This window comes from Carcharodon carcharias, chromosome 6 (assembly GCF_017639515.1).
Source record: "Carcharodon carcharias isolate sCarCar2 chromosome 6, sCarCar2.pri, whole genome shotgun sequence".
In the NCBI taxonomy this organism is placed as follows: Eukaryota; Metazoa; Chordata; class Chondrichthyes; order Lamniformes; family Lamnidae; genus Carcharodon; species Carcharodon carcharias.
The window spans coordinates 172323719-172337465 of record NC_054472.1 but is presented as its reverse complement, the minus strand read 5'-3'; the positions used below and the strand labels follow the sequence as shown (position 1 = coordinate 172337465).

At 38.3% G+C, this 13747-nt stretch overlaps 1 protein-coding gene across 1 annotated transcript in view; it reads right to left on the bottom strand.

The window, feature by feature from the left end:
• Positions 1 to 961: 961 nt before the first annotated feature.
• vapal (VAMP (vesicle-associated membrane protein)-associated protein A, like) overlaps positions 962 to 13747 on the bottom strand; it is a 110535-nt gene continuing 97749 nt past the window's right edge. Inside the window, exons 4-6 of the mRNA XM_041190008.1 lie at positions 13662 to 13742; positions 10273 to 10452; positions 962 to 1726 (exon numbers count right to left, since the gene is read on the bottom strand). Coding sequence (XP_041045942.1) covers positions 1565 to 1726; positions 10273 to 10452; positions 13662 to 13742 — 423 coding nt within the window. The 3' untranslated portion in view covers positions 962 to 1564. The remainder of the gene's footprint in view (positions 1727 to 10272; positions 10453 to 13661; positions 13743 to 13747) is intronic.

Below are 13747 nucleotides of genomic sequence, written 5' to 3'. Positions count from 1 at the left end.
GCTTACAGTAGTGCTGGAAAAGAGGGAATCCAGCTGCAATGAGGTAAATACCAGGAATTGGTAGGATTGAGGTGATAGGTTCCAGGACGTATGGTTGATGGAAGTTGGCAAGATGAACAAAAAAGATTGCATGGTCTGCCAGAGTTGGGGAGGCTCCCAGATCAATGGGGTTGAGTTGAGCAGCATTGTGGGAGTCAGGCAGCGAATCACCATCCTTCCCATTATCAGACACATATCCCACCAATGTCCCTTCACAGTTCGGCACGGCCAGACTTAGATGCCCTTTCTATATACTGTTCAACATACTGTACCACCAACTCTTGTGTGCTCCAGTGCAATAGGCACTTTATTGAGTGCATTCTGTTTGTTATATACTAACTATACATGAACAGGAGTTGTACCACCATAGGTTATCCAAATTTAACATGACAGATGAAAACGAAAATATAAAATTTCTTAATTTACAAACTAGTAGAATTATTAATAATTCTACCACTACAATAACAAAGGGACATCATTCTTTCAAAAAGAAAATTGCTGTATACATTATGTCAGTACCAGACTTTGCGAGCACAAGTGTTTGAAAGGATGGCGATGGCCTCAATTTGGATTACGCCATGTGGTATAGTACAGGCTGTTCCCAAGTCACCCAATACAATGAGACATAATTTGTCTGGGGTAGGCAAAGAATAAAACTAAAGAGCAAGTCAACTCATGCCACTACTGTATACCTTGTACCAGCTGATTATACAGCAGCATCAGTAGCAGGTCACCTTTGTCTAGGAACAGTGCATAGAGTGAAGACTTGCCAGGGTGGGGAGATAAGAAGAAAAAAAGAGGGAGATATATAACAAAGTAACATTTTAACAAAGGCATTTAAATCCATAAATTCCACATGCTTGATGACAAGAAAGTGAGGTATATTTTCCAAAATAAGCGAGACAGAAAAAATACACAGTAGTTTAATGTGTTAAAGATTTTATTTTCGTTAAATACCATGGGACAGGATTGGTAAGAATGGAGAGCTTTCAATCAACATTTGCCTCACGGGGGATGTTTCTGTAGCTAGGGAGAAACTCTGCATTGATAAACTTGTCAGCCTTCAGCAGCAAGGAATGGGGGGGCGATGGGGGTAATTTACAAGGAGGCACCTTTTCTCCAGTACATCTCTCATCACTGGTAAACAAGTGGCATGAGCAACCTGACTATAAAATGAAAAATTTCAAGAGGTAATCCAGCAACAGGTAACAAAATTTAAAAGGATTAAAATAACATTTACAAGACACTTAACATTTCATTCAACTCTTATTAAACCACAGAGAGAACAACTCATTATTTCCAAGGACCTTTATGCAAAAACCTTGAGACACTTGCTATTGATGTTTTGACAATGTACAACTCCAATTATCCAAGAACTGAAAGTAATTTGTGTGTTCTAACCGTGAGATCATTAAAGGCAAGGCCTGTAAGATGCTGTACACAAACATGGTCACTGTGAGCCATACTACCAATGATATGGCAGATCAACAGAACATTTCAGGCCTCAATAACTTGCATGCTTCCTCTACAAGATGAATTTCCCTAGAAAGAATCCAATGAAAATGGCTGCAATTACAACAAGGAGGGAGGGAAGAGCAGTGGAGCCGTTGTCTCTGAGTGTAACACTAGATGTGGAAGACACTGGGTTGCCTGACTGAGCTGCCTTCCTCAGCCTCAGTCCATCATCCTAAAGAGAACAAAACAGGAGAGTTACAATGGAATTGCACTGCATTAGGCAGCATCTCAAATTTGCATGATTAGTCCAACAGTGAGAATTTAATTGTGCATAAATAGCCATTTGTTTGAGGCCCACAGAATTACAAATACCTGAAACAGCGCCCGAAACCTTATTTCCATTAAAAAAAAATAAACATTCTACATTTCATGCAAAGCTCAGTCTCAAAACAGGTCAACTTTAACAATCAATTGGAAACAATCTGCTTCTCTACACAAGGCAAAAAGTCCATAACTGGCCTGTTTGTGCACCAAGTAGCCAGTTCGTGAGCACACTTGACAGCAGAAGCCATATGTGCTTTCAGTTACGGAATGGCACATGGTTTCAAAAGGCAAGACAGTACAGATTAAGTTTCACCACATATACTACAGGCCACACTAATTCATAAATTAACACAGGGTGCGGATAAAGATTTTAACTGCCTATTAATATGGGTTGACGACTTATTTATGTGCTTGAATCTTTTCCAATACTTTCATTCCTTCAGTTTGTGTATGGGATGGGTGGAGGAGGCAGGAAAGAGTCTCTGCATGGCCCACATGTTGACTCAAAGACCTGAAGACTAAAAACCATTTTTACAGTTGTAAAAGTAACTAGTTTAATTCTGATGCAAAACACAATTCAAAAGTTTAGTCTCCAATTATAATTTTTCCACATAACATTTGCTTTCATGAGAAAGTCCACGAAAAACTCAAAAATAAGTAAATTCCAATTGCAAGCATTCAGAAAGACTTTTGGATAATTTTATACAGGAAATTTTGAATTTTAACCAAAGGTCCAGGGAAAGTACATTCTGAGGATCCCATTCAGTCCTGCTTTAAAAAGGAGGATAATTGTCATCTGGTTGAAATGGAACATAGTCTAGAGTTCTTATGGAACTGAGTTAGAAAACAAGTGGGGATCAGAGTTAACATTTCGGGAGCTCCACCCAAGCCAGAAAATGTTTTCCCAATAATCAGAAAAAAGACCTTCAATCTAATATTCTAGTAGGGAAAATAGTTAACAAGGTTTTAGGAGCAAAAAAAACATACATCCTACAAAATTATTGACGCTGTAAAGATTAGCCTGTAAATACAAGTTAGTTGGGATTTTTAGACACCTAAAATTTTAGGTATGTGATTTTTTTTTTTAGACACATAAAATTGATGCAATTAATTAACTGGTTTAAACCTAGGCTTGGATACAGAAAGATGATGAAAAATACTCTGTTTGGCATGGTATAGTTGAGAGTTGCTCATGTTAATGTGAAGATAACACCAGTATTTGTTCAGGTGACAATGCTAGGGGTGTTCATGACATTCCAAGGGATCTGAATCGATTAGATAGATATTAATTTCTAACAAACAGATATTCACTGACGTAAAATATGAATAAAAAATGTTCATGGATTTAAACCATGAAAGGTTTCAGGTACAACTACTGACCACTTAAATAGTGCCAGTCAAAGTGAAACTAAAAAAAAAGCTTTGTTTCAGGGTATTTGAATAATTTGAGCACTGTGATATACTGATAGAAACCAGAGGTTGCAACATACATGTATTTTTACATATGCTAGCTTTCACTTGTTTCCTGTTTTTCAGCAAATTATAAAAGTCAAACAAAAAACAAAGGTGCAATTTTAGCTGAACATGCAATTTAAGCAAATAAAGTGGTAAGTGTCTTTTCAATTTGGAATTCAAGATGTAGCCCAACTGACAAAAACATGCACACCGACTTAGTACCAAATTAACTGTGCAAATCCAATCTTTATAGAGTTCAGAAATGGGATGTTAGAAATTATAGGCATTGTTTAAAATTCTACACAGTAGAAAAATATACTAATCCAATGCAACAAAGCATTCAGAAACAACTAAAATAAAGCAATAAGTTCAAAGTCATGAGGTGTTGCATAATTTTTTTTAACTTTTGAATGCATTTAGTAAAGGTTTTGCAATAGTATTGTGGCAAAACAAAATTGTATGAGAGCCACGATAAACACTAACTTTGGTTGACAAGAGAACAATATTGCTATTAATGGTAGTGACTTAAAATTACATTGGGAAGGTAAAGGATAGCTGTTTTAAAAAAATAAGTTCACAACATAGTAGAAGATGCAGAAGTGATATTACGGCATTAGGAGAACTTGCCAGCATATATATAACAAAACTGCAAGTGTTGGGGCCAGCTATTTCACACTTTGAGCCCATTTAGAGAATAATAGTCTTTGAAAGTATATTTTTAAAAATTAATATTCCTGATTTAGCACCAAGTCTGATTGCAAATTAGAATTAATAGCTGCTAACTTTAAAGCAGAGTTTCTGTTCTAGCTCATTTATTGGTAGGTCATTCTTTGTAACAGGTTAGAGAAACTTTTTGTACACTTAGTAACCAAATTTAAATTCTAAATAGATAATAGAAATGTTCCACTTCCTGTCAACAAAAGGTCAACGTGGATGACCTTAGATGAAAAGAATACCGTTGACAGCTGGCATTTGAGATATGAGATTTGCAAAGCTTTTAAAATCTCACTTCAAACAGCAGGGATGACCCTAAATCCAGGTAAATAGCCTGTTAATCCATATTTTTTGTTAGTCTGAAACCAAGGCTAGTTTAGCTTGATCTTGAATTTGATCAAAATACAAACCACCCCAAAACAATCAAAACCAAGGAATTGGAAGGAAAGCATCTCTACTACTTAATTATTTTCCTTTGGGCATCAATTTCAACAAATATTTTTGAACCCAGATTTAAGCAAAGACCTTACATTTATACTGTGCTTTTTACATATAAAAACTTCCCACCACACTTTACAGGATAGCAAGAACCGGAAACATCAAGCTGGCGGGGGGGGTGCGGGACTTAATAGTGGGATTTAATAGTGGGATTTAAGGTGGCTCTTAATGGGAGAGAGATAGAGCAACAAAGGGAGTCTCAAGGACCTAGGTGGCTGAAAACTCTTCCATCTCCATAGGTAGACAAAAGTGAGTGGAAAGAACAACAGGAACAGAAGAGTGCAACAACAGAAAATTACAAAGTGCAGCGCGGCCACGGGGAGAATATTAATTTTGTTCATAATGACCATGGCAACCTTGTCTTAGTGGACAGGCACCTGGGAGGTGATAATGCACTCAAGAACCTGAAGAGTGGACAGGGGAGAAACGAAACATGAGATATTAGAAGACAGACAGACATACTTGCATTGTATAGTATCTTGCACGACCCTAGGAGGTCCCAAGATGTTTTGCAACCAATTAAATCCTTTAAATGTAGTCACTATGGTAATGTAGGAAATGCAGCAGCCAATTTGGACACATCATGGTCCCACAAACTACAAGAAAATAAATGACCAAATCATCTGTTTATAATGTTAGTTGACGTGCAAATGTTCAACCGGACACTGGAAGAACTCCCCTGTTTCTTCAAACAGTACCATGGGATCTTTTACACCTGCCTGAAGGAAGGCAGGGCCTCAGTTTAACATCTCAGCCAAAGGACAGCATCTAAAAAAGTTCACTATTCTCAGCACTGCACTGATGATGATATGCTAAAGTTTCTGGAATGGGATTTGAACCTACAATCTTCTGAACAGACACCAGAGTCTGAACACTGAGCCACAGACATTTAATTGCTGTGTCATGAGCTAGAAAACAGCTACGTCATGAATTGAAATTCCAAGCACACGGTTTTGTTGAGTTATGGGTGAGTAAACTGAAAGTTACTTCAAGTAAATCTGACATCATTTAAAAGATTAAGAGCACTAAAAGTTTAAATTCTAAGGAAAATTCCAATTATCCAATATTCAAGTTATCCGAAATTGGTATGTAACCATTTACAAAGGACATACAACACAGAAACAGGCCATTCAGCCCAACCACCCAAGCCGGTGCTTATGCTCCACTCAAGCCTCCTCCCATCCTTTCTCATTTAAATTTATCATAACCATCTATTCCCTTCTCCCTCATATGCTTGCCCAGTTTCCCCTTAAAGGCATTTATACTATTTGTTTCAATCACTCCCTTTGGTATAGTGTTCCACATTCTCACCACCCATTGGGTAAAGAAATTTCTGAATTCCCTATTGGATTTCTTGGTGACTGTCTTATATTGATGACCTCGAGTTATGCTATTTGGTCACCCTATAGCTTTCTTTTTTCAAAAAGAGACCTAGTGTGTCCTGTTATGTATATTTGCACATTTCTGGTATCATCCTTGTAAATCTTTCCTGCACCCTCTCCAGTGCCTCTACACGCAGTACTCCAAGTGCAGTCTTACCAAGGTTCAATAGAGGTTTAGCTTAACTTTCCTACTTTTCAATTCTACCCCTCTAGAAATAAAGCCTAGCGCTTGGTCTTAGTAACCTGTAGCACAACATTTTGTGATTAATGTATTTATACTTGGAGATCCTTTTTGTCCTTCCATCCTCTAGGCTAGCAGCTTCCAAGTAACAGGTGACCTCTGTTCTTCCTATCAATATATAAGACCGCACATTTATCTGTGTTGAACTTAATGTGCCAATTATTTGTCCCTTCTGCAGATTTATTAACATCCTGTAATTTGCTGCAGTCATCCTCAGTAATGACATTACAATCCCCTTTCCCAAATTTGCTATCATCTGCAATTTTAGAAATTGTGTTTTTGATTCTAAAGTCCAAATCATAAATGTAAATTGTGTATAGCAGTGGTCCTTGCAATGATCCTTATGAAACACCACTTCCACTTTCTGTCACTCTGAATAGCTACCCTTTATTCCTATTCGCTTTCTGACTTGAAGTCAGCCAGAAATTTATTCTACCACTTGTCCCCTGGCTCCACATTCTCTGGCCATATCGAAGACCTCTTGAAAATCCAGATAAATTACATCTACTGCATTAGCATTGTCTACTCTCTCAGTTACCTCAGGAAATTAAATAAGGTTGGTCAAGCAAAATTTTAAAAGATCTATAGGCAATTTGTCAGCAATGTATTGCAAATTAATCAGTAGGATGTATCTTATAATCTAAAATCAGAAGTGCTTAAATTTAGTATCAAGCAAATTTCAAAAGATATACTTCAAAAAACATCACGTTGTCAGATCACTATATACATATTACAGAATCAAAGCAATGTCAAACCAAGAAGTTTACTTGTAAACACTGCAAACTATTTTAATCCAGGATCATGATCCCAATCTGCATTTCACAGTATAAAAACTGATGTCAAAGTGCAGTTATGTGCAATTTTTGAATCATATTTGATTGTATATGTACCCTCCTCACTGTGAAAACAATCCAATTTTTGTCAAGTCTATAAAATCATAGTTGATCCTATCTGGTTTTTAGCTCTGCCTTGATTTAAAAATGGACAGGATCTCACACTACTGCTTAGTAGGTTTATTCTGGTCTGAGGTTCAATGCCCAATCTCTGCTGTTATGAAAATTGAGTTGCTTCTTTCACTTGAATCATTTTATGATCAAATGATTTGTTCCTTGATTTATTGACAGCATTGTATTCAGATTTGAATACAATTTTATTTCATTGAATAGATTTGCACATTTGATGTGTGTAAATGCTCATACTGAGTAACTTATGTATCCCATCTTTTCGATGGGCCAGGATTTCGTGTTTGAAGCAGGAGCAGGTCCGCACCACCATTTTATGTGAGCGGGCCAATTAAGGCCTGCCCAGCTTATTTCCCGATTCCTGTGGATAGCGGGAGCGTGCAGGCGGCGGTGGCGGGCGTGCACAGACCACCGGGTCCAATGGCGACCTGGTAGGCTGTTTAAAAGGAGGACTGGAAGCCTTTTGTAGGCTGCTCACAACGGCCAGTTCCAGGCCACAGCAGAGGGGCTCGAGTGAGCAGGCCAGGCTGGAGGGTAGACCAGTGGAGCAGGCCAGGCTACAGGGTAGGCCAGCTGGTTGGGGGGGGGGGGGGGGGGGGGGGGGGGGGGGGGGGGGGGGGGGGGGGGGGGGGGGGGGGGGGGGGGGGGGGGGGAGAGGAAGAAGAGAGAAGAGAGGGGGGAAAAGAGAGAGAGAAGGAAAGAGAAACGTGCCCCTCATTTTGACTGCTTTGCTGCCCTCCTCGAGGAGGTGGCAGCACGGCAGGAGGTGTTGGTTCCCCCAGGATGGGAGAAGGCGACCTCCCACATGACGAAACGTGTCTGGGAGGAGGTGGGGAAGGCGGTGAGTTCCTGCGGCGTGGTGTGGTGCACCTGGATCCAGTGCCACAAGCCTTCAACGGTTTGTTACACTCTGGCAGGGTAAGTACCATGTTGGCATTGGGCATTTGAGTGGGTCATGAGGAGATGAGTTTTCCCCCACAGCAAGTGTTGATCTTGGTCCCACATGACTGGTTTTGGGGCAATCTGGAGGAGCTGCACCTAGGCGTAGACTCAGAACTCCAGGACATGCCCTAGTCAGGGTGAGCAGATGGTGGAAGGGGAGCCTCAAGGTGACGTGGCAAAGAACCATCTGTTGTCTTCTATATTGCATCTGTTTGCACTCTTTGCTATGGGAGGAAATACTGTGTGGTTCCTTATGTCAGGTAGGCAGCATGTGTCCAAAGGGGCAGTGGGGGAGGAGAGAGAGAGACTGGTCAGAGAGCGAGAGACTGGGCAGAGAGAGAGAGAGAAAGACTGGGCAGAGAGAGAGAGTGAGAGACTGGGCAGAGAGAGAGAGACTGGGCTGAGAGAGAGAGAAACTGGGCTGAGAGAGAGAGAGAGAAACTGGGCTGAGAGAGAGAGCAGGCCTAGTAGTGAAGTCGGCACACTCGCCCAATATCACCGCGCGGACATGCGGGGCCCATCTTCCGCATCTCAAACGGAAAATTCTGCACGTGGTCAAATGTATAAAGTATGAATGAAATATTGTATAAAATACATAACTTGCAAAAGGAAGCTAAGTAAAAATGCTGGGTTTCATACCAAATGAATCAAAAGCTCAAATTCTTCCAAATTGCAGTGCTTGATTCAACAAAGATATGGTTTTTTCATCTTGTTGGAGGACAGAGGCACTTTGTGATGCACAGATACAATACATTTTACAAGAAAACTCAAGCAATTGAATTCAATGTGTATATCTAAAGAGATTTGGTTAATAGACACTGCAGTGAAAGGTAAACAACCCATAAAAATCATGAATATTGACTATATGTACATAATTTTGTCATTTATTAACTACCATGATACTTCATGTTACTACTTAATTGTAAATAAATGTTAGCTACTTTAATCTGTACATTTATGACCCTATGCCAATATCCACATCTACTAAGAGTTTGTTAGTGTAAAGTAAGTCTAAACCAAATCAAGTAAATTAATTATAGCAAGTACAAGTTTTTTTAAACGCCATCAAAATAAGAGGAGTTAGATTTCCTCATCTGTTAAACCATTGAAGGTAAACTGCTCTATAAAATGCAAAATTATAGCAGCTGAGTATGTTGACATCCATTCAACAGCAACAGGAATGTTACCATTGCCCCCAATTAGATGAGCTTATAGAAAGGGGCTGGGGGCTGGCAGCATGAAGAGAAGATAGTGAGAGTTCTTCTTCCTTGTCATTATCCAATAACTGCCAGAAGTGCATGTGTTGACCGAGGCTGAGAAAAACATCAGGCTCAGCTGGGATGCTCCCCACTCTAATAAACCTGCAAGCACCCAATCGAGGCTCAAAAAAATAATGTCTGCTTAATTGAAGTACTGGAGGGTGACTATTAAGTCTAAGCAGTGGCAAGAAAAAAGCACAGGAGTTTTAGAAATAGTTTAGCCTCTAAGCTAAACACAAATCTTTACTATAATGCCTTTCTACGTACATTGTGAATAGTCTTCAGGAAGTATTGTTTCTGTATTTTTACTGAAGAATGCATTCGAAGTCATTCAAATAAACTGCAATGTAACAGTTAGCTCCAAGCCTGCATCTGCAATTTTGCGGCACACTACTTTGGGATATCAATTTGCTCAACTATCTTTGTATGCATATTCTAATAATGGTCCAAGAACTTTCATAACCCGCCCAAACCAACTGATCACACAAATTCTTGGGATCGGAGAGGGAAGTGCATGCATTACAATCATGTAACCTCTAGCTAATGAAACTTGAGCAGCACTGGAGGCCTGGAAGCAACTCTTACTTTTTTTAAGGAATGTGTGATGGAAATGTAAAAAATAACAGGAAACAAAAATATGACAAGAGAAGAAACTGAATTTTTAAGAGGAATATTACTCTACAATATGCTTGATCACGTCAGTCCATTCTGTACAATACAGTCGAAGGCACTCCATGATCAACCTGAAATGGGGTTCATTAGTACGACGCAGAAGGAATCCTTTCCCTTTCTCCATTCCTTCCCTCCCCATGCCAGAGTCTGGTGGAGATTCAGCCTCCAATCACCTCATTGATCGTACCAGCTGCTTGAATGGTTCCAGTATTTGGTGTTAATCTCTCAGATTAAGAGCAACATTCTTCTGCCAACATATCTTGACATACCTCCAGGAATGAATGTGTTATACTGTACAAAGCTTTTTGTACTGGTTCATAAAAGCTTACTTTCAGCTGTCGATTCTCTTCTGTCATTTTCACCAACTCAGTTTGAAGCCTCTTGCACTCTTCCATTAGTTTCTGCACTTCAGTGTCATCCAATGAATTACTGGCAGATTTTGGTATTGCCGGTCCATCTGATTTAGGTGCATTCGTTACCGCAGCAGATTTGTTCACTTCAAGATCATTCTGCAATCATTTCCAAAAAGGAGCATTATTTATACTTCACATGTCTATGAAAACTTGCTAATACACAAATGAAATTCATTAAGTGTGAACACATATGCCGTACCCAATGTCTTAAAAAATTTCTTTTGGTCACCTACAAGAACATGTAGGCGAGTTATTTTAACAAGATTCCCAGCATGTAAATTGGTACTTTAAATTTTCTGATTACTTAACTCACACACTAACACTACTTAGAGGGAAACATCTTCCCCCACAGATAAATAAATATTATATTCACACTTCATATATGTGCCCCTTGTATTAATTTAACTCAGATATAGTCACTTAATAATCTTTGGGATATCTCTCTAACATTTAAATGGTCCATTAAAATATGCAGAACCACCACACTTGCATACTGTGAAAAAAATTATTTCGTCTTAGTGAGAAGAATTCAGTAGCATTTGAAAATGCCAGTAACTTGGTGAGTATTTGCATTATAAAAGTTTCCTTGCTACCATTTAAAATTCTAGATTACATGGCAATCAAGACAATCTACCACAGTATCTCTTATAAATAGTGTTTGACACTTTTTCTGCTAAATACACCCACCTGACTTTGTACAACTGTACATGTACAGGTTTAAATGATAAAAGAGCACTTTCACGTTAAAAGTATAGACTCAATTAATTATGCATACCTAAAGGACTGCTTATAGTTCAGGATCCAAAATACCCTATCCACCTTCTGCAAAAATGTCAAACACGTTTGCAACCAGAAGAACAGTGGACTCCTCTTATTGTCTTTGTCAATTTTCTAAACTGTCAATTCTTCAGTTTTTGTTACAGGATATTTTTGTCACACCAGTCAGATGAGTGCTCACAGCTCCCTCAAAATGGGAGAAGAAAATTAAATCCCCATTGTAATGCAGCAGCAATCATCTGAAAAAAGGCTGCTGCATTTTGATTGCAGAATGATTAAAACTCAAATGCTTTCTGCCAGAGAAACTACATATGGAGTGAAAGTCATTTTTTCCCCATCATTAGTCGCGAACGTGACAACAGGAATCCACTGTACGATTCTTGCTGCAATACTTGCATTAATCCTAAACTGAACTAGTTGCTAACTGGAACAGACCTGGACCTTTTGCACTTTGGTGTCACTGGCTGGGGCAGATACAAATCCCTGCAGGTCACTTCTATGGCTACCACTGATTGGAGTCTGACGGATGCCACCACGGATTGGAGTGTGAAACCTGAGACCATTTCCTGGTGTGGGTACAGCACGTGGAGGTGGTCGGGCACTGTCATAATAGTGCACAAAGCTATGCAGATCCATCTTTGCTGTATCTAACGGGGTGTCTAAACCACTGCCTAATGGGTCGCACTCTACAATCTCGTTCTGCTATATAGAAAAAAGAACTTCAGATAGATACATGTAATAATAACTAGCTTCTCTTATGACTCTTATAAGCAGAGCTTGCATTTCTTTCTTTGAGAGACCTTTTAGTATTTTTTGTCCTATAAAGAAAGAACACATTATTTGAGAGAATACATTTATCAGATTAATGCCGCACTCCTCTGCTGGACTTGATTCAAATATTCCAATAAGTTGACATAAGTTTTGTCCACTGTTACCAATGGCATATTTACAGAAGGGGGAAAGTTTTTAAACAAATATATACACAGACATATGCCCAATTGCTTATGATAAAAATGCATGCCCTTCTTATAAGCCAAGTCCTTGGTTAACCTTGCAAGCATTCATTATTGCATTTGTGTTAATCATAGGAAGTTACTACTTCAGTGATATCATCGGGCTTGCAACAAAGCACAATGCTGGGCATATGAAAGTTTTATACTGTGTCCATTCGACCAATTATATAAACAAAAGCTACCAAGCATCACAATTAGGATTTTGTCCTGTCCCATCTGGCAAGCACTGAAACCTCCAAGACCCCAATGGGAACATTTCGAGGTGACTAAGTCTGACTTCCCTTATGTCATATTTGTACTAATGCTAATTACACCTATAAACAACACTGATTTAGTTATCCACTAAATTAAATGTTAAGCCCATAATCTTCAATTTAGTAAGTTTATATGCTCTACAGCAATTCTGTTAAATAATTCATAGTAAGCACTTGGTATAATGTGAAACTGTGCTGCAAAAACTACATTTACAGTCAATTCAGTTAAAAAAGTGTGCTTGAGTTAATTTAGGATAGTAAGAACTGAGATTAGAAATAAAAGAAATAAGGGAATTACTGATTATTGTTACAGACCAAATAAAAGATGGACAGGGAAAGGTTTTCACAAATTAGAAATGCCTGTAAAAAGGCCAGGATGCTCATCATATCGGATTTCAATTACTTAGACAGATAAGGGAAAAAAGTTAAGTGAATGCTTCAGTAGGTGATGCATGTTTGTTTTCTTATTCATTTTCTCAAATGGAAAATATGATATTTGGCTATTCCAGGTCTAATCTTTATCATATCTTCATCAAGTCTGTTACAAAAAATGTTACTAAAGGATGCAAAATTTTGTAATATAATCATTTTCAAATCTAATATTTCGTAAGGGTATACAAAAACATCTGTAATTCAAATGAAGTATATTTTTGAAATAAATACTTTAAGGAAGTGAATGTTTTTTAAAAAAGTTGACTGGACACAATAATAATTGGTAGAACATTAGAAAGTAACTCATGAATCAATTGGCTCCATATTTGAATAAAATGTCTATGGGGAAGAATAAAGGATTAGGAGCCCTAATGGTGAAGACATTTGATTTAAAAATGGGTAGAGATATTCTGAGATCTCCCTAACAGCTTATTTTGGGGCCATTACTACTCTAATTAAAAAAAATCTTAAGTTTCTACATTTGCAAAGGATACAAAAATGGAAAATACAATAGATGAAAAATTTAACTAGATTTTTAAGAAGAATTTTAGTAAGGAATTAATTCATTTCTCAAAAACCTCATTCTAAGATTCAAAGTTTTTTTAAAATTCATTCATGGGAGGTGGGCATTGCTGGAAAGGCCGACATTTGCTGCCCATCCCTTGAAAACTGTTAAGGGTTAACCACGTTTGTGTTAATTAAAACAACTAGAACGAGATAGTCACACTTCTTGTGCTGTGCAATCAAATAACAATATCTGTATAAGCAGAAAAATTCAACCTTCCAGAACTCAGTTAAAATAAGTTTTGACTCTTCATTGTCCTCTTACCGATTTCTCATTGTCAACAGGCAATTCAAAGACACATCTGAGTTTAGAGTCCATGAGATCTTCAGGTTTTGCATCTTTCCACTAGG